Source organism: Pseudorca crassidens, chromosome 7, assembly GCF_039906515.1.
Source record: "Pseudorca crassidens isolate mPseCra1 chromosome 7, mPseCra1.hap1, whole genome shotgun sequence".
NCBI lineage: Eukaryota > Metazoa > Chordata > Mammalia > Artiodactyla > Delphinidae > Pseudorca > Pseudorca crassidens.
This window is the reverse complement of record NC_090302.1, coordinates 44,850,678-44,875,809: the sequence shown is the minus strand read 5'-3', so window position 1 is coordinate 44,875,809 and position 25,132 is coordinate 44,850,678. Positions and strand designations below refer to the sequence as shown.

General features: G+C 41.0%; 1 protein-coding gene and 1 non-coding gene across 3 annotated transcripts in view; both read left to right on the top strand.

Moving 5' to 3' along the window:
* The window catches only part of OSTF1 (osteoclast stimulating factor 1), a 48,922-nt gene that overhangs the window by 2,430 nt on the left and 21,360 nt on the right, over window positions 1-25,132 (top strand). For both annotated transcript variants that reach the window (XM_067744140.1, XM_067744141.1), the window contains exon 2: window positions 19,417-19,463. In XM_067744140.1, the coding sequence (XP_067600241.1) occupies window positions 19,417-19,463 (47 nt within the window). The remainder of the gene's footprint in view (window positions 1-19,416; window positions 19,464-25,132) is intronic.
* Window positions 9,716-9,788, top strand: TRNAA-UGC (transfer RNA alanine (anticodon UGC)). The gene has a single exon. It is a non-coding gene; the product is annotated as a tRNA-Ala (tRNA).

The window sequence follows — 25,132 nt, the reverse complement described above, 5'->3', positions numbered from 1 at the left end:
GGCCCTGAGTGTCAGGCACTGTGCCAAGTACTTTGTATGCTCTGTCTCATTTAATTGTTCTAATTTCCCTATGAGGTGGATCCTAATATCCCCATTTTATGGATGAAATAGGACTTAGTGAGGTTAAATAAACTCTGTAAGGTCTCAAAGCTAGGAAGTGGTTGGTTTGGCCTGGGAATGGAACAAAAGCCTTAACTGGAGTCTATGCATTTTGGGCAGAGAAACCTGTGAGGGTTCTATTAGGTTGGACCGGGTTTACTTGGGCAGCAACCTTTATTAACTTACGCAGTTGTATTATTTGCATTTGCTTTGTATAGCTCCCCTCTTTAATTGGATCTGTATTAGACTATTTGACACTTAAAATTGTTTTTTAATTTTATATTGGAGCATAGTTGATTAACAATATTTGACACTTTTTGAGAGTAGAATAGTCTCGTTTCTTTGTAACTGCACAGCAACTAAACTTTGTATGTGTGGCAGTTACATAAAAAGTCTTGATACATAATAAAGTCTTTGTCTAGAAGAAAGCAGGGGAGACTGTGATTGGGCATATCTTGTAGCTTCGCATTAAATAGCAAAGGCTGGAGGCAGTGTCCATCAACACGACTTCTGGAAGTAGTGGGGTCCCCTCCCTCTTGTGTTTTCAGCATTCCCATGGTTTGACTTCAATGGGACTAAGTGATGAGCTTTTCTGACATGCCTCTGTAAGGGAGAAAAAAACTTTTCCTCTACCCCTCTTAGGTTTGATATCTAGTTACTGTGAATTAACTGAATTAAAGTAACAAAAAACCAGATTAACAGGAGGAAAAGGCATACAAGTTGAATTGATGTTTTTAATTTTATGTGTATAAGTGCTATACAGAAAAGAAGGGAAAATCCAAAGAAGTGGTTAGACTTGGACGTTTATATACCACTTTAACAAAGGGCAACACATTGTAGAGAAGTGACTAAAAGGAAAGAGACGTTGAACTTCTGGGGGAGTAAATTGTGGGAAGGTAGAGATATGGGGAAACTAATGGAAAATAAGAGTTATTTTAGTAAGGTTTGCTTATGCAGACTCATCTCTGTGCCATCTCTATCCCTGGTGATAAGGGTTCTTCTCCTCTGTCTTTAATGGGAGACCTACAGGAGGAGGATACCTTCATGGGGAATTTATGCCTTGCTTTCAGGCAGATGGGGGAGGGCTCAGAGTTCTTCCTGTGTCTGCTTTTTCTCAATTGCCTTCAACTCAAAATAATCCTTATGCCAAAGTGGCATATTTTGGGTTGATATTTTCTGATCCCCTTCACCTCATACTTCACATCCAATGAAGACCATCGCCAAATTTGTCCTCACTTGCTTAATGGCCGGGGGAAGCAAAATACATGGGGGTGAGGAGAGGAAGAGAGAGAGGGGGCAGACACACCCTTTTAGTGGGCTGATGTGAACTATTAAGTCAAAATTCTCTATTGACTTGTCATTCATATTTCAATAAAGCTGGGGAAAAAAGATTCTCTATCAGATAAATTAAGGGACTTTGGGAAAAGAGTTTCAGACACCAGTATGGAAAGAGATTTCTGATTCTTACTGCATGGTACTCTATTGTATTTATTTAAACCAGACCCATATTAAAATGTGCTTCGATTGTTTCCACTCTTTTGTTATAACAAATAGTGTTACAACAACCTTGTTGCTTACCTGTGTGAGTATATCCACAGGACAAAGTCCTGGCAGTGGCATTGTTGTGTCAGAGGGTATGTGCATTGCCATATTCACAGACATTTCCAAAATGCTCTCCAAAGAGGTTGTACTAATATACTTTCCTACCAAAAATGTGTGAGCACGCCTTACATGGAAAAATTACAATGCACGTGATAGGAGATATTATCAAAGTGTGGTCAGAGGTCTAGGAAGTACAAGGCAAGGAGCTTGAGGAAGCCGAAAAGGTGTCACAGAAGAGGGGAAAATTAAGCAGGGTCTTCAATGCTGAGTGAGAATTTGGTAGGCAGAAAAGAGGGAAAAGTCGTTTGACGTGGACAGAAATGAAATAACTTGGCATGACGTCCTGCCCACGTTTGATTGACTGCGTAGGAGCTGAGCTTCTCTCACAGAAGCCGGGGGATTTGGTGTGGAACTGTGAACCAGAGAAATTTGTTCTGAATTAAAGAGAAAGCCGTTTGCCTAGCGTAGCAGGTTGTGGAAAACAGTATCGCTCCACACAGAAAGCAAGCATTGGAACGTCCACACGTGAGCCATCTACTCATGTGCTTCTCTGTTTGTTAGAGTGTTAACAAGAGCTGTGGGTGGTAGTTTGCAGAAATGAGTTAAAGAGGGCCACAGCTTCAGCTCACTTACACAAGTTACTGGTGGGACTGCTGAGGCCACCTCCTTTTTATTAGTTCTTGCCAGTTGTTTCCCACTCACTGTTTGAGTATCTGTAGAATTTTTAGAAAGTTACAAGGCAAATCCCTCAACTTACTCTCAGGGTAAGAGTTAGGGGAGAGTTTTGTATTTGTGCATTTTGATTAGCATGTTCGACTTGTTAGCATTCCTTAGAATTTGATAAATTACCTCGGTTTTATATTCTTGGAAGGAAAGAATGTACCCATTCTTTTCTTTTTTTGTACCCCCTGTGGACATGAATTTATTAGAGGAGCCAGGTCAGAGTGGGTACAAGTTGCAGGTTGAGAGGAAGGGGCAGGGGGCATGGGCAGCCCTGCCAGCCTGAAGCCAAGAAGACAGGAGGCCGGAGGGGGCACAGCCAGTAGAGCACTGAGTCAGCAGGTGAGCAGACAGGCTGTTCTTCACCCTCCAAGTGTCAGGGCCGACGGCAGAGCAGCAGCTTCGAGAGGGTGTGGAGAGCGTAGGTGCCTGGCTCCAGTTGCGGCTAGGTGGGCAGGACGGTGAGGAAGCCCCCCACCCCAGGGGTCTTCAGCCACTGAGAGACAAGCTTGGGAGGGAGGGCGGTGCCACTCAGGGTTTTGGGAAGGGCACTTGGGTAAGACGGGCAAAAGGTGGAGGTGGTGGCTGTAGCAGGAGGGCAAGCCACAGAGGGGACAGTGGGATGGCGAGAGGCTGGGGGTCCCGGGGTTGGGGGGAGGGATCTGAGGGTTCCTTCCCAGTCTGGTGCTCCTGTTTCCCAGGGAACCTAAAAGCAATTTAAATTCAAATTCAGGAAGACCCTAGAGATGGATCTAGGGTCTCTAGACCAAGTTGATTCTCTTGCTGGAGGGTCTGCCTCCAGCCTCTCACAATGATCTGAAAGCAGCCCTAGAGAGTCTTTCTGGCATCCCCTCACTCCAGGGATTTTGGTAGGTTCTGAGAAACTCATGGGTTCTATTTCAGGATTCTCTCATCTGCGAGGAAAGGCTTGATTCAACTCACTTGTATGAGACAAGGAGATTACTTCCACCTGGAGAGTGTTCTGGAGTGGCTGTTATCTTCTTGGAATTGCTTGACCCAATCCGTGCTTAGGGGGAGGACCCCTCCAATTCCAGATCTCTGAGCCTAGATGAGGGCAGCTAGAGGCTGAGAGGAGCTCCTCCAGGCTTTTGGCACAGTTGGCAGGTATCTCAAGGCTCCAGATTTGGAAGATTCCAGAGTCTCATATTTCCTTTCTTGGAAACCAGACTCTTAGGACTATCTCTAAAATGTTGCCTATCCATGTTTACAGGGTTTGGGGGCTGCTTTTTGGGCCCATTGTTTTGATGAGTCAGTGCAAGTTTGTTGACAGTAGCCCTGGGAGGACCTAAACTGGTTTTTCAGGCAAAGAAACTGGCTGGGAAACATAGCAACAGACACCATTCCCTCCAAAGTTCGTTTCTGAACGGTATACCAAACCGGAGATAGTTTTCGACGTTGTTTTTCTGTTGAGGAGTAAATCATTCTCTGTTATTCGTCTGTACTCAGGTTCTAAATCTAAGACACCCAAGCAGCTGCTAACCACAGCCTGGGCCTACGTTAAGCAGAGCCGTGAAGTGGGAGTCAACTGCTTAGGGTGACTGCCCACTTCCTCTTTCAGGGAGTCTGTCCCATCCATAGGGCTGCTTCTAGTTCTTGCCTAACACCTTGCCACTCTTGAGGGCCAATTCTATACCTAAATATTGGGTCTCTAAATGGTCCCTAGGACTTGACACTGGTTTAGTAGGAGCTCTGTTCTCCATAATGGGTTCCTGCCCATTTCCTGATTCGTGGTTGGTACTGGGTCTCTCTGATGTTTTGACATCTAGCCAGGCACTCTCTTATTAACTGGCCCTGGGATATCTGCTGCCCTGAACCCTTGTCATTAGCTTGCTTGGACACGTGCTCCATGTTGTACGGCCCTTTGGCTAACGCACCCATGCCTTTCCAATATGCTGTGACCTTAGGATTGGCGTCGGTCTGTGTCTGCTCTTAGATGGATTTCCCCTGGGGCACCCATCCTTCAGACCTAACCTTTGGCACACCTGAGTGCCGTAGCCAGTTGTTGTTGGAGCTCTGATTTTGGTACCTCTGGGACCAGGGCCACATGCCCAGAGAGCCTTATAATATCCCACTCAGGACCATTCTGGTTTTCGTTGCTGACATCACCTGGAACTTGGTTTCCTCTTGTCTTAGTTCCACGGGCCTCTGAGAATAAACTCACTGCTTCACATCTGATGAGTAAATTCACCTGCAGTATTAAACCAATCATTGATTTATCAAAATCCCCTTCCCCAATGTGCTTACATTAAAAAATAAGCTATAAGTAAGATTTCTGAGACAGAAATTCGCTTTTCAAATGAACTAGCCTTTAGTAATAGGAATTTAAGCATAAAGATGGGCTAATTAGGGCAGATATTCTAGAACCAAGCTGTGATCTGGAGGAGAGGGATGCAGTATATAGTAATGGGAAATGGACATTAGTTTTGGGGTGAAGTTCTGGTCCCAGTTTTTTTTTTTTATTAACTTGCTAGGTCACTTTGATAAGCAGTCCCTAGACTACTCTGGGCCTCAGTTTTTCATTTGATTCTAAATCTGATTCTGAATTTTTATTGCCTTAGGCTGACTTTTCAGATAATTCCCCAAGTTTCTACATGATTTCATCCTGTGCTTTTTATAGAGGCCCTGGACATTTTCGATAAGCCCTACCCATCTTCCTGCTACTATCAGTGTTCAGTGCCACGTGAATGCAAACATGGAGGAATTAAATACTTTTTAAAGGCAGTTCATAAATCCAGATTTCTATGAGAGAGAGAGAAAAGAGAGAGAAGGATGGGAAGTGGGTTAGGGTGGGGACATAATGTATTCTTAATTAGGTCTGATCTGATTTCATTTAGGTCTCTGGCTACACAGGGCAGTGGAGTTTTGGGTTTGTTTTTTTTTTTTTTTTTGCAGCTGCCTAGAAGGCAACGTTGGGATGGCTCTGCAGAAATGTGTCTGGGGTCTGCATGCACGGATTCCAGTAAGACCCTCGCAAAATGTAGCCATCATGTGGACGTTTGTGTTTGGAAAATGTATGACATTAATTATAACTCAATAATATCAGCTCCATAGATTTGAGATCTAAGAATATATCTTCGGCTGGTTTTGTTTTTTGTTTTTTTGGGCTGCGTTGGGTCTTCATTGCTGCGCACAGGCTTTGTCTAGTTGTGCTGAGGGGGGCCTACTCTTTGTTGTGGTGCGTGGGCTTCTTGTGGTGGCTTCTCTTGTTGCAGAGCACGGGCTCTAGGTGCGCGGGCTTCAGTAGTTGTGGCATGCAGCCTCAGTAGTTGTGGCTCACAGGCTCTAGAGGGCAGGCTCAGTAGTTGTGGCACTACTTTGCTTTGCGGCATGTGAGATCTTCCTGGACCAGGGCTTGAACCCATGTCCCCTGCATTGGCAGGCCGATTCTTGACCGCTGCACCACCAGGGAAGCCCTTTGGCTAGTTTTTAGAAATTAATTCTCTGTGTAAAATACTGTTCAGAATCCCCTTTTCTCCTTGTTTTTTTTTGTTCCTGTCTTTATTGGAGGTGATAGTTTTAAGCCATGAATTCAAGTTCAGACCTCGCCGTATAGAAATTCTCACATTTCATTCCAGGAAGGAGGGTTTTCAGTGCTTCTCTCTAAAAGAGGATTGACAGTCTTCCTCTAAGAGAGTGGTTCTCAGCCCACCCATCGCTCTGTCAGTTATGTAGATCTGACACAAGAAACCAACTTTTTAAAGAAAATAACATTTACATGCTTACAGGGCTTCTGATATAATGACAGTGTTAAGAACATAGAATTGTACTGATGAGAATAAGTTTTATTGCTATAACTTTAGAACTCACACACAAAAAATTTGTTTCATAGTTAAAAATTATTATAGTGCTCTTGAGTGTTAATAACATAGAATTGTACTGATGGGAATAAGTTTTATTGCTATAACTTTAGAACTCACACACAAAAAATTTGTTTCATAGTTAAAAATTATTATAGTGCTCTTGAGTGTTAATTTTCCACTAAACATCTTTAAGACTATAGGTAAAGAACTTCAGTTTGTTAGGACAGATGACAAGAGAAGGCGGGGTACTTCTGCATCTGGACGGTGGGTACTGAAGGAGGGCAAATTCCTAGTAATTATTATGAAAGCCTGCAATTTGGATGACCGTTGCATATTGGTGGAAAGCCACTGCCCTAGAGAGCGTGGAGTTTTCCCTCTTCTGTCCCTGTGGGCAGAGAGGTTATTTTCACTGTCTACCCATCCACATTGTAAACAACAAATAGTTCTGCAAGCTCAAGGGAAGGGACCAGCAGTACTCCTAGAAGTTTAAGAACAAATTCCAATGTTTCAATACTTTGCCTTCCCCCATGACCGTGTGTTAATAAAAAAGAGACGTGATCTTCTGGGCATCCATTAATGAAAAAGAGTTAAGAAAAAGTCCAGAGCAATTTGCAGTCTCAGGAGTCGGTGTGAAAGGTGCCTTGGGCCTTCTAGTGGCTGAGGTTAGTCACTGAAAGCAAGTGTAGAACCCTCAGGGATGTTATCACAGCTCCTGCCCAAGGCCTTGAGTAGAAAGGAGATTTTCATAAGAATGGTCCGGTAATTATTACCCTATGTTAATTATAACCCCAGAAAACTAGAGCTTTTTGTTTGTCTCTCTGTAGCCTTGTCCTTCTCTAGGGGAAATCCTAAGGACTCCCTTCTCTCTTCCTCTGTTCCTCCTCCCAACAGCTGATCTGGTTTGGGAAAATACCTGAACATTTCTTGGGGTTAAGATTCTCCCCTGACCTTTTCCAGGAGTCACTTGGTCTCTTTGGGTCTTCTCAGACCTTCCAGCTGTAGCCCCTCCTTTCCATAGACAATCTTGACTTTCAGGACCAGGTGAGTTGGGCAGAGGAACTCATCACCTAGGGCATCCCCTTGCCAGGGCTGAGTCTTCAACAATGCCAGGTCTGGCCCTGGAATGGCCGATGGGCGTAGCTTCCACTAGAGGTGTCATGTCCAACGTTTCTGGGGCCACTGGGCAAGGCTCACCACTTTCATGCCAGGAACGTGACCCTTTGGAATACTTCATAAACCTTTTGAAGGAGCACTGTTGTGTGACTTGAGAAAGAATGCAATTAGGGAAACAATTTCCAGTTTAAAAGCTGTTGTCTTAGTGAGTAGATGATCTTAGAAGGAATGAATGTCTTAGACATCTTGTTGGTTTCCTATAGATGGCCTCTCTGAATTCACTTTCCTCGTTTTGGTTCTGTTATAATTTTGGATAGGGACTTTTTTTTTTTAACATCTTTATTGGAGTATAACTGCTTTACAATGGTGTGTTAGTTTCTGCTTTAAAACAAAGTGAATCAGCTATACATATACATATATCCCCATATCTCCTCCTTCTTAGGTCTCCCTCCCATCCTCCCTATCCCACTCCTCTAGGTGGTCACAAAGCACCGAGCTGATCTCCCTGTGCTATGCAGCTGCTTCCCACTAGCTATCTATTTTACATTTGGTAGTGTATATATATGTCTATGCCACTCTCTCACTTCATCCCAGCTTACCCTTTCCCCTCCCCTCATCCTTAAGTCCATTCTCTACATCTGCGTCTGTCTTTATTCCTGTCCTGCCCCTAGGTTCTTAAGAACCATTTTTTTTTTTTAGATTCCATATATATGTGTTAACATACGGTATTTGTTTTTCTCTTTCTGACTTACTTCACTCTGTCTGACAGACTCTAGGTAACCATCCACCTCACTGCAAATAACTCAATTTAGTTTCTTTTTATGGCTGAGTAATGTTCCATTGTATATATGTGTCACATCTTCTTTATCCATTCATCTGTCGATGGACACTTTGGTTGCTTCCACGTCCTGGCTATTATAAATAGTGCTGCAATGGACATTGTGGTACATGACTCTTTTTGAATTATGGTTTTCTCAGGGTATATGCCCAGTAGTGGGATTGCTGGGTTGTATGGTAGTTCTATTTTTAGTTTTTTAAGGAACCTCCATACTGTTCTCCATAGTGGCTGTATCAATTTACATTCCCACCAACAGTGCAAGACGGTTCCCTTCTCTCCACACCCTCTCCAGCATTTATTGTTTGTGGTGGATAGGGACTTTTTCAGAGTCTCTCATATGTGCTGCAGAAGAAAATTTTAATTCTTTTTCTGAACTGAGAGGGGCTCAGTTTCAAGGTTATTGCTTATTCTTTGCCATCTAATTACTTTTTCCTGTTGTGTTTGATAATATTTTTCACACATCCAGAGTTTGTATTATTATACAAGAGTTCTAGGATTAACTAGAAATAGTAAAATGCTCTCGCTACAGATTTGACCCCTGTGTGTCCATCCGGTAAGCATGAAGTGAGTACTTTACTTAAGCTCTGTTCTATATCTCTAGAGATTCTCTTATTCTTCCTTTAGATACAGTGTATATCTTTGTCCCTATATCAGGTTTTAAAGGGGTTCTGCTTGAAATAAAGGAAACATTTTTATCATCATGTTATCTTGCTAGCGTGTGTCTTTATAGAGGGCTAAAACCATTTTTGTTGCTGTTTTTGCAAATTTTTATTTCCCATGTGCTAATTCCCAAGGAATTAGTCATTCATGAAGTCTGAAGTTTAAGCTTGTCCATTTATTATTTGCTCAAATTAAAAAAAAATCTCTTGAAATAAAATAATTTCCAAGGCCATTTTTTAATATATTCTGAGAATATTTTATTATTGCAAGGAGTACCAGATATCTAAATCTGAAAAATTTCCATATGGTCTCTAAACACTGGTTACACACATCCATACAGTAAATGTAAGGATAAGTATTTTTGGTGAAAAATTTTTGTTGTGTGTGTGTGTGTGTGTGTGTGTGTGTGTGTGTGTTTCCTTGGTCCTGATGGGCAAAATATTTCTTAATGTGGGTATCAGAAAAATTTGAGAAATCTCTAGCCCATCTGTGCTCTGGTCCCCAGCCTAATCTCTCACCGTTTCTCCTGCCAGGCTTCAGGCACATTGATCTACGTGACATTCCTAGGCCACCCTTTCTGGCCTCCAGCCCCTCTGTCTGTATACTGCTCTGTTTCCCAGGTCTGCCCTACCCTGTCGTCTGCCTCTCTTTGCCACTCCTGTCATTTTTCCAAAAACAAAGTGTGTGCCCTCTCCCATACAGCCAGCACTGACCTAAGAGTTTACCCACTGTCTGTGTTGCTTACATGATCCCTGTATTCTCATTTTTGTGAGCATACTTGGCATTACAGTTGCTTGTCTTTCCACCAATTCTTTTTCTTAGTAGTGAGATCAGAGAGTCAAAGAGGACAAAGGAGGGGAATTCCCTGGTGGTCCAGTGGTTAGGACTCCATGCTCTGCTTGCTGAGGGCCCAGGTTCGATCCCTGGTTGGGGAACTAAAATCCCACAAGCCGTGCGGTGTGGCCAAAAAAAAGAAAAGGACTCATGTTAATAAATACTCTGCCGATAAATAAAGTACACGTAATTTTTAGGTTGTCCTTCAATAGGGCATTAAAAGAGACCATGTTTTCCTGGTTATGTATGGGATTTGTATTCTTTGTAGACAATTAAGAAAATAGAGAAGAAAATAAACATGACTCATAGTTCTACCACCCAGAGATTACATTGTGTTGTTTCCTCCCAGTTTTTCTTCTGTGAATATCTTTATATTACATAGCTGATTGTATGTATAAATTACCACCAGTGATATGATATTTACATAACATAAGCATATCCCCCAAAGCTAATTTTTTTAAAGATCATGATAAATCCTTTTTTTTTTTTTTTGCGGTACGCGGGCCTCTCACTGCTGCGGCCACTCTGGTTGCGGAGCACAGGCTCCGGACGCACAGGCTCAGCGGCCATGGTTCAGGGGCCCAGCTGCTCCGTGGCATGTGGGATCTTCCCGGACCGGGGCACGAACCCGTGTCCCCTGCATCGGCAGGCGGACTCTCAACCAATGCGCCACCAGGGAAGCCCCCATAAATCCTTTTTTTATTATTATTGTGGTAACCTGTATAACAACATATGTATGCATTTACATGTTCATGCATTTCTGTAATTCTATATTCATTGCTGTTATGGACTGAATGTTTATGCCCCCCCCAAAATTCATGTATTGAAGTCCTAACCCCCAGTGTGATGGGGATGGGGCCTTGGGGAAGTAATTAAGGTTAGATTGGGTCATGAGGGTGGGGCCCACATGATGGGATTAGTGTTTTTGTAAGATGAGGAAGAGAGATCTCTTTATCTGTGCCTGTACAGAGGAAAGGCCATGTGAGCACACAGTGAGAAGGCAGCCATCTGCCAGCCAGGAAGAGTGCTCTCACCAGTACCCAAATTGACCAGCACCTTGATCCTGGACTTCCTAGCCTCTAGAACTGTGAGAAGTAAATGTTTGCTGCGTAAGCACCCAGTCTATAGTATTTTGTTGAGGAAGCTTGAGCTGACTGAGGACAATGACTATAGGTTTCAAAAATGACAACTTAAAACTCTCATTGAATTTTTTTTTTTTTTTTTTTTTTTGCTGTATGCGGGCCTCTCACTGTTGTGGCCTCTCCCGTTGCGGAGCACAGGCTCCGGACGTGCAGGCTCAGCGGCCATGGCTCACGGGCCCAGCCGCTCCGCGGCATATGGGATCCTCCCGGACCCGGGCATGAACCTGTGTGCCCTGCATCGGCAGGCAGACTCTCAACCATTGCGCCACCAGGGAAGCCCCCCACTGAATTTTTTAATAGCCACTAAGGGATATAATATTAGATGTTATGCTTTGTTTGCTTAACAAAAGCATTTCAGTTTCTCTGTGGGGGTCTTGTGAATGATAAATTATCTAATATACAGGATACCTAGGGTATATATATAATATAGGATATGTATATCTAATATACAGGATATATGTAATATATAGGGTTTTGATAAGGCCATCTTGCCAGTGAAGATAAAAACTCAAGGAATAAGGAATAAGGTAAAAACTTATAGTAATTAATAAAAGCTAACACTTATGGGCACATGCAATACCTCAGGAACTGCACTCAGTACTTTACACGTATACGTTTGTTTAAACCCCTTTAATCCCAGTGTGCCAGCATGAACAGCTCAGATCTTTTGGAGCCACATCCAGAGTGTTTAGAGCACGAGCCCTGGAGCCAGACAGCATGGGTTTAAACCTCATCTCTGCCGCTTCCTAGCTCTGTAGACCTGGACTAGTTACCCCTTCTAACCTCAGTTTCCTCAGCTGTAACATAGTCTTAATAAAGTATTTATGTCCCAGGATTGTTTTGAGGATTAAAAGAGTTGCTGCAAGTCAGCACTTTGCCTGGTGTCTGGTCCGTGGTAAGTGTCCCATAAATGTGAGCTTAAATGGGTCATTCCCTTTTAGATTAGAGGTTCCAGTGTTAGGGAATTTTCTATTTCAATCTTGGATGTATGCACTCATTTCCCGTAGGACGAGGCCGAGCCCCAGACTGCTTGCGGGGCCAGTGAGAGGCAGGCCCAACAGCTCCTCAGCCTGTGACATATGCTTCTTTGGTCTGACTTGTCCTTCACAGGAAAAGGGGGACCATGGGATAGAGGGCAGCAGACTTTTTCTGTAAAGGTACAGATAGTAAATATTTTAGGCTTTGTGGGCCACAGATGGTCTCTGTTATAACCACTCAACCCTGCCATTGGAATGGGGAAGCAGCCGTAGAGGATACACAAATATTGGCTCCGTTCCAGAAAACCTTTATTTATGGACACAGCAGTTTGAATTTCAGATAATTTTCATATGTCATGAAATATTTTTTCAATCCTCCCTCCCCCGCTCCCTCCCAACCATTTAAAAATGTAAAGCCATTCTTTTTAATCTTTATTGGAGTATAATTGCTTCAAAATACTGTGTTAGTTTCTGTTGTACAACAAAGTGAATCAGCCATATGCATACACTTGTCCCCATTCTTAATTCTTAGCTCACAGGTTGTACAGAAACAGGCGTTGCTGTCATGAGTCAGCCCTCAGACTCATCTTGCCCTTTTGCAGAAGGTGCTGTGGCCTTTTTTCTTTAAATTCCAAGGACTGAAATAAATAGTTTTCTTCCATTCTTCCTCCCCGGTCTCCTTGTCAAACTGACGCTGGAAGCACGGTGTCTAGAGATGAAGGGTTTTACAGGCCATTGCTCTTTTGTCTAATTTTTAACCAGTCAAGACATGGTTGGCAGTGAGCTTGTCTTTTGAAATTTTGAACCCTGCTCTTACGGACTTCTGTGTTACACCGCAGAGAAGAAATAAAAATAACCAGCAGATATGGCCCCTCAAGATGTGAAAGTAACCAGCTTTGCCGAAAGGCACTGCAAAGTATAAAGCAAAGGAGAAAATGGATAAGAAAGGCACACTGTTAATAAACAGAACCCTCTTGTCAGAAAACACACTGGCTACTGTTTTTAATGAGTCTGCCATTCCTGCAGCTGCAGTCAAGACACGTTTCAAATTCTTTAGTGTTTTTTTTTTTCCCCCTTTGGATTGCATAGGGTGGAAGCAGGGAAGAGGTGGTAGTGGAGTAAGGAGAGATGAAAACATGGCGTTCATAGTCTTTTTTGTTAGTTATAGCCTTTAAAGGTATATGCAAATAGAGTTCGTTGGATTTGATTTAATTCATCCAAGAATATAAGTATGAGGGAAGAAACTTATTCTTTACATTGGAAACTCTTGGACATTGCTCTACTCACATGATGATTTTCTTTGCAAGAAAAACATTTATTTTTCAAGAGCACTGGGCTTTTGTGGACTGACAAATAGAGATCGTCACCCTGAAGCCTGTTCTGAACTGACCACCTCATTTATGGGCGTTGGAATCCACAAAGCCCAGGGGAGCCCCGTGTTGGCCTAACAGCACAGCTGTTTCCTTTCACCCCAGCAATAGAAATGATGACCTTGACTGTTGGATACTATCACATAGACTCCTTCTTTTTTGTTTTTGAGCAGAAAACATCCTGTTTCATCATGCTTGTTTAATAGAATAATTTAAATATGCCTCGTAGAAATAACATTAATACTTTTACTTACCCTGAGACACATTTTTTTATACCCACAGGATATAAATTAAGATTAATACTCCCTGCATTTGCTTAGATAAATGTGAGAAATATATGTACATAGTAAATTCTTATTTTTCTATAATTTTTCCTTGTTCAAATAATTCCCTTCCTCATCTTTCTTTTTGATTGGTTATAATTATCTAAAATTGGTTATAATATCCTCTTTTGGGGGTGATGGGAGAATATTATAGTTTATATGCTGGCTGAATTTTGAGATTCATAAAGTAGAAGAATATTACCCATTCTTTAGAGTCCTGTAGCAAATTTCTAACTTGATCAGATAGTCTAGAGCAGTGGCTTTCAAACTTTTTTTGACTTTGACCTCCAATAAGAAATATATATGTTTTACTTCATGACCTGGTACATTCAAAAATACACACACACACACACACACACACACACACACGAGCATAGGGGTACACAGAAGTTTACCTTCCCCTCATATTTCTTCCAAAGTCTGCCATTCAGCTTTGGATGACTGACCAAATGGTGGAATGCCTACTTCAGTGTCAGTTTTGGCACACCAAGACTTGTACTTGATCAAGGATTGTAGATTGCATAGGTATCCCTTATGCCATGCCAGTGATGCAAACGGCATGCCATTTGGATTTACTGTTTTCTTAATATTCACTTTGAAAGATAGGTACATACTCTAAATGTAACTTAATTCAAATGGCCTCTTTGTACTTTATATATGAAAATTCCCTCAGTCAACTGAAAGTATAAATGTACATTTTTTATTGGAGAATAAAATATTGTGATAATTAATGATGATTGTGAGGCTATGAATTTTATATGTCCAAATGTTATTATATAAATAGTAAAAATCATAGGTGTGGATTGACAGTGTTGAGAGAATACAGTCCCTAATAATTTGGGGGAAACAGTTGTCTCCTTTGTGGGATTGCTTTCAATGAAATTGCATCACCAGCATTGAGCAAATCTTCAAGCCCGGGAGATGAAGAGGAGGTAAGTCTTGACTTCAGTCAGTTTCTATTAGGGAGGAAGGACAGCTTACTAACTTGGTGGCAAAATCATCATCAGAAACAGCTACACTGGCAGAAGTAGCACCATAATATCTTGCTTTTACACAGACCTCATTTTAAAGAGAACATTTATTTAGTTTTGCAGAAGTTTTATCAGGCTGCAGTTGACAGTGCTGAGGAATTATGGTTCCTGCCCTTTTATATCAAACTTTAAATATGGGTCTGCCAGGATTTTTAATAATAAAATTGTAATCATAATTAATTTTTGAATAAAATTTCAGATTTATTCTTCTTTCCCAGTAGTTCATTCTGTAAAGGCAACATTTAGCTTTGGCAAATGTTGATTTTAATATTTGGCCATTTGGCATTATGCCAAAGTGTGTATTTGGTAAATTTCTAAAATAAACATTCATTTCTGCATCCATCTGTCCAGTCCTCCTAGTGAAACAAAAGTTTCACAAAGCCATAATTATTTCTATTATTTACAGTACTCTGGTCTTTTCTGTTTTATTTAATATTTTTAAAAGCCACTAAATTAGTTTTACCATCTACTAATATGTCATGATCTAGAGTTTAAAAATGTTGAGACTCACTGTACTCTGGGGATAGTGACATTGTCTGGGAGGGGTCATTTTTGTATGCAAAATAAGGATGGTTTTCTTCCTCAGAAATGCATTTAAGATCTCAAAGACATGTTAAGACATAAAAAATGAATTAATGCTACTGCCAAGTAATTTTCTATAGTGGTTGTACCAGTTTACACACCTACTGGTAATGTCTGAGAATTCCAGTTGTTCCATATCCTTCTTAACACTTAGCGTTGTCAGTGTTTCGGGGTTTAACTATCATAGTGGGTGTGTAGTAGTTATCATAGCCATTTTAAATGAAGTCCATCTAAAATGTCTCATGCCTCCCAACATTTTTCAGCAGAATGTAAATGAAATAGTCGGTCTGTTACAGATGACTAAGTTCTGATGTTTTGAATAGTCATTCTTCTTGCCATTTATGGTATGTCTATCCATTGTGGTGAGCAGTCTGCTTTTAATGCTGTCCTAGTGGCTCACTCTAGAAGCTTTTCCTCCACTCTTCCACCAACAGAGAATAAAGTAGATTAGAAATTGTATGTTTGAGTTTGGAAGCCCCAAGTCCTTCTATGTGCTACTTCAGGGCCTTAGTGCTGCAACAATACATATTCTTTTTGCAGACCTCAGAAACAGCAAATTCTCTTACTCGTTGCCTGTTCGAGACCCCATCCCAGATCCCCTTCCCTCTATCAGCCTCAACTGCTATGGACAAGGATTAGTTTATTGAAGTCGGGGGTGAGGGGAGGTTGGGAGGTGGTAGTAGGGGAAGCGGTCAGCCTGACTCCAGAGGAAAATAGTGTTTGGCTGATGACTAGTGGACTCAGCCTTTCACTACAGGGTCTAGGTGGGGTTGCAAAGAAAAGAGAAGGGTGTGCCTGGCAAGGTGAGGAGCCAGCAGCTGCTGGTGTCATAGGAATTTGCTTATCTTGCTTATGTTAGGAGGCCAGCCCTGCTGAAATCCTTAACACCATTCACATGCTAGTTCATGTTTATGAGAGTCACGTAAAGCATCAGGCAAAAGATTGGGCCTGTTTCCAGTCTTAATTCAGGGTGAATTCCAGGGTGACTTCAGGTAATTCATGCCATCTTCTCAGTTCCACTTTCTCCCTTCGTTGTATGTAACCAAACTTCTGTGAGAAAATGGTCAAGATGGAGGGTATCTGAAGAAGGCATCTAATTTAGCCTCTCTGCACATACAAGAACACAACTATTTTACGTTGTGAATCTGCCTTCATTAAATATGTTTGGAATTGATCAGTGCCTGCTCTTGATGACTTATTAAGATTGTTTTTTTGTTTGTTTGTGTTTTGGATGTCTGCAAGGACAATACTATAGAAACACAGAGTACCCTGATTTTTTCCCTTTTAGTACTCTGTGTAAACCTGTGCTATAGAATCTTGCACACAGTTGAATTAAATATGATGTAAAAATGATCAGTGAATTAAGTATTATTAATTGCTGTTCTCCTGAGAGGCTATATCCAGGGTTGAAAGTCATCTGTTTTGCTTCTTTATGCTATTTCATAACCTCTGCCTGCTTCTTTGTATTCTTTCATTTCTACTTGACTCAGCTTTGGGAATGGAATAAATTAAGGCCTAGAACTTTTATAATATATGAGTTAAAAGGGACCCACAAGGGGCTAATGTCTCAACATTAATTGAGAAAAAGGATCGTGTATGTGAAAGTGTTTTCTACAGCATTACATAGAGAGAGCGTTCCCTCATATAATGGCCTAGAGGGTTGCCTGATGTCCTCTGTTTAGTATAAATCAAGATGCAAATAAATCTCCAACTTCCTCTTAAGTTGTGAACATTTTAAGTAAGACAATCGCAAAAGATACAGTTACAAAATTCAGCGGCTTAGTCACACTCCAAGTTTTCTTTTTCTAGGTTTTAAAATTTATACTGAATTTTCTCTAAGCTCGTTAAGTTGACATTGGATCTTGTTTCCAAAATCATACATAGCCTGTGTCATCCCTGCCCTTCCCTCAAAGGAGCAAGAAAATTCTGTCATTATTGAGTTTGGTCATGAGTGGATGCTTCCTTGTGTAACTTCTCTTTGGAAAGTTTGAAGTAATCAAGATAGTTAATCTCTCCTCTCAGAGACAGGTCAGCAGAAAATATTTCTCCTGGCAGCTCCTCCTTCCATTTAATGTTTCCTTTCTTAGGTCTAAGGGTGTGGGGTAAAAAACAAACTCCAAACAAAAAAGAGTTTTCACTTTTGCTTCTAGAAGTTGCACTAGAATTCAGATCGCAGAAATAATGTTTTCTTGCAGCCACACTAAGTAACAGGGGATTTGAACGGCTCTTCTATATTAGGGCATTTAGAAGAAAGAATGATTCCCACCCCGCTATACCCGCAGTGAAAGTATCTTTATTGTTTTCATTGATAATAAAAGTAATACACGCTCAGTGTAATAAATTTAAACAATGCGTGTAAAGTAGAATGTGAAGATTCCCATAATTGGTGTTTCCACTCAAGATGTTTGTGTGCTGTCAACATAAATAGATGGTACTTGGCATACTGTTCTATAACGTGTTTTGTTTTTTTCCACTGAATATTTTGCAGGCTTTTTGCTACATCAGTGTCTGTGGGTCTGTCTGCAGCATTCTTTTTAAATGACTTTATCATAAGGTTGAATCAGAGTTGATTTACATAGTCCCTTCTTAATGGACATCATGTCATTTCTCATTTTCTGATGTTCTAAATTTGTGTCATTCAGTATGCTAGCCAGCAGCCACTTGTGGCAATTTAACCTTGTTCAAATTAAATAATGTGTAAAAATCAGTTCGTCAGTAGCCATATTTCAAGTGCTCAGTAGCTATATGTGAGTAGCACAGATGTAGAGCTTTTCCATCATTGCATAAAGTTGTATTGGACAGTGCTGTTCTAAACTGCTGGTTTTCAGACTTTTTTTTTGAGTACATGTTTCCATTCCTTAATTCATCCATTCTTCATTCATTCAATAAATAATTATTAAGCGCTTCCTATGTGTCAGGCACTGTGCTAGGTACTTGGATATATCATTCATAAAACAAAACACCTACCCTCATAATGCTTAACATTCTATCAGCAAAAGGTTTTGACTACTCCCAGTAAATGTATTTATAAGTTGTATATGTATTCTATCATGCCGTTATATTTTATTTACTCATTTATTAAATATTTATTTATCTATTTATGGTTGCATCAGGTCTTAGTTGTGGCACGCAACTAAGATTTTTTTCATTGCAGCACTCAGGCTCTTCGTTGCGGTGCATGGGCTTCTCTCTAGTTGTGGCGCACGGGCCCCAGAGCTCATGGGCTCAGTAGTTGTGGCATGCGGGCATAGTTGCCCTGCGATATGTGGGATCTTAGTTCCCCGACCAGAGATAGAACCTGCATCCCCTGAATTAGAAGGTGGATTCTTAACCACTGGACAACTAGGGAAGTCCCAATCATGCTGTTATATTTTAAAACATGTTAAAATAGGAATGAAAATGAATAAGATAAAAATGTACATAATTTCTGAAGTAGTCTTCCTGTGTCCCACCTTGGGGACCACTGTTCTGAATAATGCCCTTGGACTAGGTGGTCGTCTCTAAAGGTCCTTTCAGTACTGAAACTGAACTGTTATCACATTTTAAGTAGGTAGTTCTTCTATTTTGATATGTGTAGGCTTTTTCCGACACTGTTTGAATTTGTTCTTATACCTATATATTTATTTAGCAAGCATTTATTAAGTTCGTACTATATGTCAGGCAGATGCCAGGAGATTGAACAAGTCAGGGTTCCTGCCCTCAAATGAGACAGGCCAGCAAATCAGTTATTCTGATACCAGGTGTTATGGAAATGCAGCAAAGGGACATAGAAAGAGAGAGATGGTTTGGCAGAATGGACAGCTCTCATGAACATGACTCATTTTTGGATAGTTATTGAACTCTGTTGTGGGACTTAATGGAATCACAGATTTCTCCAACAGATACAATTTTTCTCCCTGATATTTTCTTTTCTCTTGGAAAATATAAAATCCTAAGCCATTAATTTAAGAATATTCAACTACTGTTGATTGTCCCGTTAAGTATCTCTTTATGTTAAACTCTCACCTTTCTGTTTTTAAACTTAGATCTTAGGGTTGGAGAGGTTCTACATAGGACAGAAGCTAAGTACAAATAATTAGGTAGCTCCTGTTGTTTGAGAGGGGGAAGGTATGTGTTTATTCATACTTTCATTTAACAAATATTTTAAAAATACCTCCTATGCAGAAAAAACACTTAATTCCAAAATAAATTTCTCATAGGGGCTTTTAGTTAAGGAATTCTGAAGAATATAAAGGAAAATACTGTTTACAGCAAATTTAGAAATGGAAGAATTGATCGTGTGTTTTTTCTTTCCTTTCTTTCAGGGCAAGTTAAAGTGTTCAGAGCTCTTTATACGTTTGAACCCAGAACTGTAAGTATTCAGTTTTTCACTTTCAAATTGACATAAAAACCAAAAGTGATTTCATTTAGATACTTCCTCTGTCCTAAATGGTCATCAGCTGCTTCAGCCCTTCATTTGACTAAGGACAGAGTCCTCTGTGGTCCAGCCCCCTTTCTAGTCCTGCCATCCTCCACTCCTTCCCCTTCGTGGACCATTCCAGTCTGGATCTGGTGCACAGTACAACTCATGTCTGAACTCTTTGTAGACTCATGGCTCTGCACCTCTCTAAGCTTTGATCACACACTTCCTCTTCCATAAAGACTTTCTGATCACCCCATGGAGGAGTGGGATGTCTCTCCCGCCTCTGAATTTCTGCACTTGGCATTGCAGTCTTGCTCACCAGCACAGTGTCTAGGGTGCAGAACACAGGGGTTTAGAACTTACAGTAGCGTTTAGGACCCGCTCTGCCTCTTTTAGCAGCTGTGTGACCTGGTAAATTCAGAAATTACCTAACCTCTGTGCCTCAGTGTACTCATCTGTAAAGTGAAAATAATAATAATCTCATAGGGTTTTAGTGAGAATTAAGTGAGATTGGGTAAAGCTGCTGTTACTGTTAAGGAGTCATTGTTACTATTAGAAGGGGTAGTGGTTGCTATATTCATAGACTCTTAACACATAGTTTTGATTGGTTGATGTATTGATTACTTTAATTCACCTCCAGTTCTTTTCCAGGATGGAGTCTCTCTACTGTTATTTATTTATTTTTGGCTGCATCAGGTCTTCGTTGCTGCGTGAGGGCTTTCTCTAGTTGCGGCGAGCTGGGGCTACTCTTCGTTGCGGTGCGCGGGCTTTTCATCACGATGGCTTCTCTTGTTTGGGAGCACGGGCTCTAGGCACGCAGGCTTCAGTAGTTGTGGCACATGGGCTCAGTAGTTGTGGCTCATGGGCTCTAGAGCACAGGCCCAGTAGTTGTGGCACATGGGCTTAGTTGCTCCGTGGCATGTGGGATCTTCCTGGACCAGGGATCAAACCCATGTCCCCTGCATTGGCAGGCAGATTCTTAACCACTGCACCACCAGGGAGGTCCCTCTACAGCTTTTTAAAAGTCTTGGTTATTATTGAATGCGCAGGAGAAAACAGACATTTAATTCACTAGGTTTTTTGAATATTCCACATTTAAAATGCTATTTTTAATATCCATGGTCCCAAGCATCCTAGGCTGTAGAGCAGTGCCGCTAATTCGTCCTGTGTGTGCTGGATGGTCAGTAATGGCTACCTCATGCCCTGCTGCTCCCACACTCTGCTCCTCTCCATCTCCCCTCAATACAGAAGTTGAAGGGGAGGTGTCTGGCTGATCAGGTCCCAGGGGTCTTCCTGACTGCTTAAGTGCCCATGCTGTACCAGTTGTTCAGTATTTTGAATGTCACCCTAGAACTAGGTTCATCTTAACATTCTTTTCTGAATGAGAATTTCTTTTGGACAAGCTCGGTTTGGTCTTTCTCCCCTGGGCCCAGTGGCCATCTTCTCTAGTGGGATGGGTGTACCCCAGGATATCCTAAACTCACCTAAAAGTCATTGAGACAAAGAAGTTGCAAGGGCTGAGCTGGACTCTGTGAGTCCATCACTGACATGTACAGCACCCCAGAAATACCTGGGTCCAGTTTTTAGCTACTGTACTACTCTCAGGAGATAGGGACAGCAATACCCAACTCATCTCGGTGATCCACTGGGAAGCTTGTCACTCTTGGTTCTTCCTGTCAGTGCATTTCTCTCCTCTGTCGTGCATGAAGGCAAGGTAGTCCTGACATCACCCAGCCCTGTTTGGTTCTTATTTCTTACCCAACCCCCAATCCAATAAAGTGTCATATAGAGGCCTGGTAAGACTGGATAGACCAGTGTTGCACTGATGGAGAGAGAACAGCATTTCCTGTGTGCTGGAGGTATATTGATTTCTGCAAGGAAACCAGCAGGATCCTCCTCTCTATCATGTAACATTTGCTGGACTCCTCTAGGTTTATAGCACTATATGTAGGGGAAGGAGCCCTAGGATGGGATTCCAAAAGCTGAAGTAGGAGCCCAGCCCTACCACTCACTAACTGTGTGATTTGTGGCAAGTTCTTCAACCTCTCTGAGACTGGCTGTTAGATGGAGATTATACCCATGACCCAGCCCTACCTTAATGGGCTGTTGTAGGATCAAATGACGTTAAGTATGCTTTGCAAGTATAAGGCACTGCTGTTGATTTTGTTGTATTGCATTATGTTGGGGTGGGGAAGAGAGAAACAACAGATATTTTCCACAGCCATTGCCTTTTATCCTGATCATGACACCATGGCAACCAGTAATGGCTATGCATGACCCTTCTGTATGAGAGAAAGCAGAGGTGGTGATGAAGGGCAGGGACTCCAGAATCTGAGTGTCACGGTTCAAGTTTAGGGTCTACCATGTACCTGCTGTATGGCCTTGGACAAGTTTCTCATCTATAATGTGATGATAAGAATAGCACCCACCTCACAGTGTTGCTGTGAGATTCTAAGTGTCCAGACCAGTGCCAGGCACATGATAATACTATAAAGTGCTAAATGAGAACATCTGTGGAGAATTTGATTTTTTTTTTCTTTTTATTAATTCTCAGGGCTCCAGGTTGACAAATGTGGAAAATTTCAAAAGGACGTCACGGTCTTTCCAAAATTTTTCATAAAATACATATTTGCATAAACCAACCAAAATTAATGCCTTGAGAATTATATGTTACCAAGAATATATGGAACAGGATATACATTACCAAGTGGGTACTCATCCCTATAACATCCCAGTGGCCAACAATTTACTTGTTCTGATACCTTGTGGTTGTTCAAGGAGAGAGGAAAAGAAGAATGTGGTTAAAAACCAAAGAACAGACTAGAAATAGACAAGTGCTTACTTGATTGTGTCACTCTTTTCCCATCATAGTCCCTGAATACGATGCCAAGAATTTAAAAGTCGATCCTCACTGAACATTTACATTGTGTCCTGCAAGTGGTTTCTTAATGGAAAGTGTGAATATCGGAGGTACAAATCTATCTGAGTTTTAAAATCATGAAATTACCTTGTCGTTTATATTGCCACCAGCAGTCTGAAGAATTTGGTAAACGACCTCCTCAGCTACATTAGGAAAAACCGCCCCTAGCTTCTTTGGAAGAAGATATTTTAGAGGGGGTAGCATTGTGTGTCTGGGAGCTATTGATTGAAAAGAAAATAAACGTTCCACTCTCTTTTCTCAGGATGAAAACTTAGCGAGACCTTTTTTTACCTAACTGAAATCGACTGCCTTTTGTTGCTCCCTTAGTTGAAAAACAAGTCTGATCTAATGGGTAGCTGAGGCAGGCACTGCTATGGAAGAGCAGCCATTAATTTAAAATCCGAAACAGCGCAAGAAGTTTTGAAATGACTGTACTTGGTGACAGTTTCCAAATCATGCCTTTTACCAAACCACAAAAGAAAAGAATTATTTACAAATACCATATGATTTTAAAAATTGAGGTAAAATTCACATAACACAACATTAACAATTTTTTGTATTTAAAGTGAACAGTGAAGCATTTAGTACAATCACAATGTTGTACAGCTATTACCTCTGTCTAGTTCCAAAATACTTTCACTGTCCCCAAAGAAAACTCTGTACCCATTAAACACTGACTTCCCATTCTTCCAGGCTTTATTCCTTTTTATGAGGAAGACTAATTACAGAGACTTGTGTATGTTCTTTGTTTTTTAAGTTCTGTGTTTGGCACTTTCTCAAAATGTGCCTTTTGTTTCAAGGGTGAATGATCTTATTAAGTGTGGAAATTCAGGCAAACTTGACTTTTGTGGTTTTAGACATGACTCCTTCACTTCAACGTAAGCACTGATTGAGGAGGATTGATTGTTAGACGTAAGTGGGCAAGGTTAGCTTCTCTTCAAGACATTGAACTCTTTCAAAACTCCAAGAAACTCAGTCACTCCAGAAAAATGCTAAGATTTCACATATATTCTGTTTTCTTTACTTCCTTGCATCCTGCTTCATTCTCCCCACCCATTCCTTACTGTTGTAAGGATGGCTACTCCATCCCACCAGCTGGGATGCTATGGTGGCAGTGAGTCACCTTTCTGGCCTCTGAGAAGTGAGCCAGTTAATGGCAGGGAAGTGCTAAAGTAAACAATTTGTTTCCCTAATCACTTTCTATATCCATCACATATTGGTAGTAATATTGATCATAGATCATCAGGACATTTTAGGGAAAAATTGAGAAAAGTCTTAGAAGGCTTTACTTTTTTTCTTCCAAATGCCTATTTCCAATAATATTAAAATGTATGTCATTGATCTACACAGGCTCAACTAATTTTGTATAGATATGCTATGTGTAAGTCTAGTCTCTGTAGATCGAAGTGTAAATTAAGAAATGCTTCAGAAAGTGCTTTTTAGAGGAACTCACATTTTTTAGTTTCATTAATCATCATTTGCTAATTTTTATATTTGAATGCATATTGCATCTAAATATGAATTATGGTTGCTTAAAGCATGATATAGCTGATATAGTCTTCATCTATATTCACGGGGAAATAGTTATAAAAATAATAGAGATCATCTTTGAAACTCAGTAAATGACTGTTGTAGAGTCACATTTACTGCCGTAGTCTGCAGCTGAGAGAGATAAACAAAAGGAAAATGAAAGAATGAAATAATTTGTTTCACTAGCATAATTTTTATTTGTGTGGAGCAGTAACTGGAATCAAATATCAAAGCCTTTAAAAAATTTTTTTTTCCAACCAGCATTATGAAACTAATATGTGCTCATGATCTTATCCTATGTAAAATTTTGTGCCCTACATTCTTCACTTAGCATGACAATGTAAACATTTCCCAATATCTGAAACTTGCTCATCAGTAGACATAAATATACATATATATAGATTCTGGCCACGCCAGGCGGCTTACAGGATCTTAGTTCTCTGACCAGGGATTGAACCTGGGCCACAGCACTGTAAGCGCTGAGTCCTAACCAGTGGACCACCAGGGAACTCCCTAGACATTTTATTTACTCATACAGTCATGCTGATAAGTGTTATCTACTGATGGGAAAAAGATATTTAATTAAAGTGCCTGGCTTTATTCAGGGAGTTTGTAGGACATTTGGCTGGTATAAGAGCATGTATTGTCTGTGTAATTAATTAACCCCTTAGAGCTTGCTTAAGATCTAGAACGAGTTACTGCTTCATATCTTTCGGCTCTTTAGTCTTTTTTTTTTTTTTTTTTGTGGCACGCGGGCCTCTCATTGCTGTGGCCTCTCCCGTTGCGGAGTGCAGGCTCCAGACGCACAGGCTCAGCGACCATGGCTCACGGGCCCAGCCGCTCTGCGGCATTTGGGATCTTCCCGGACCGGGGCACGAACCCGTGTCCCCTGCATCGGCAGGCGGATTCTCAACCACTGTGCCACCAGGGAAGCCCTCTTTAGTCTTATTAATGGTTGAATTATGTATTAACTGTTCTCATATATAAGATATTCATTCTCTCTGAACATGAAGAGTTAAGATAATGGTTTTCTCAAAATAAGTAGAGAGCGATGTTGATATGAAAGTGTTTAAGGATTGAAGGCTAATAGTTTAGGAGAGAGCCAAGCTTCTAGCTATTTTTCATGGTTTTAGTTCTAGACATTTATCCTTTTATGAAAAAGTATATA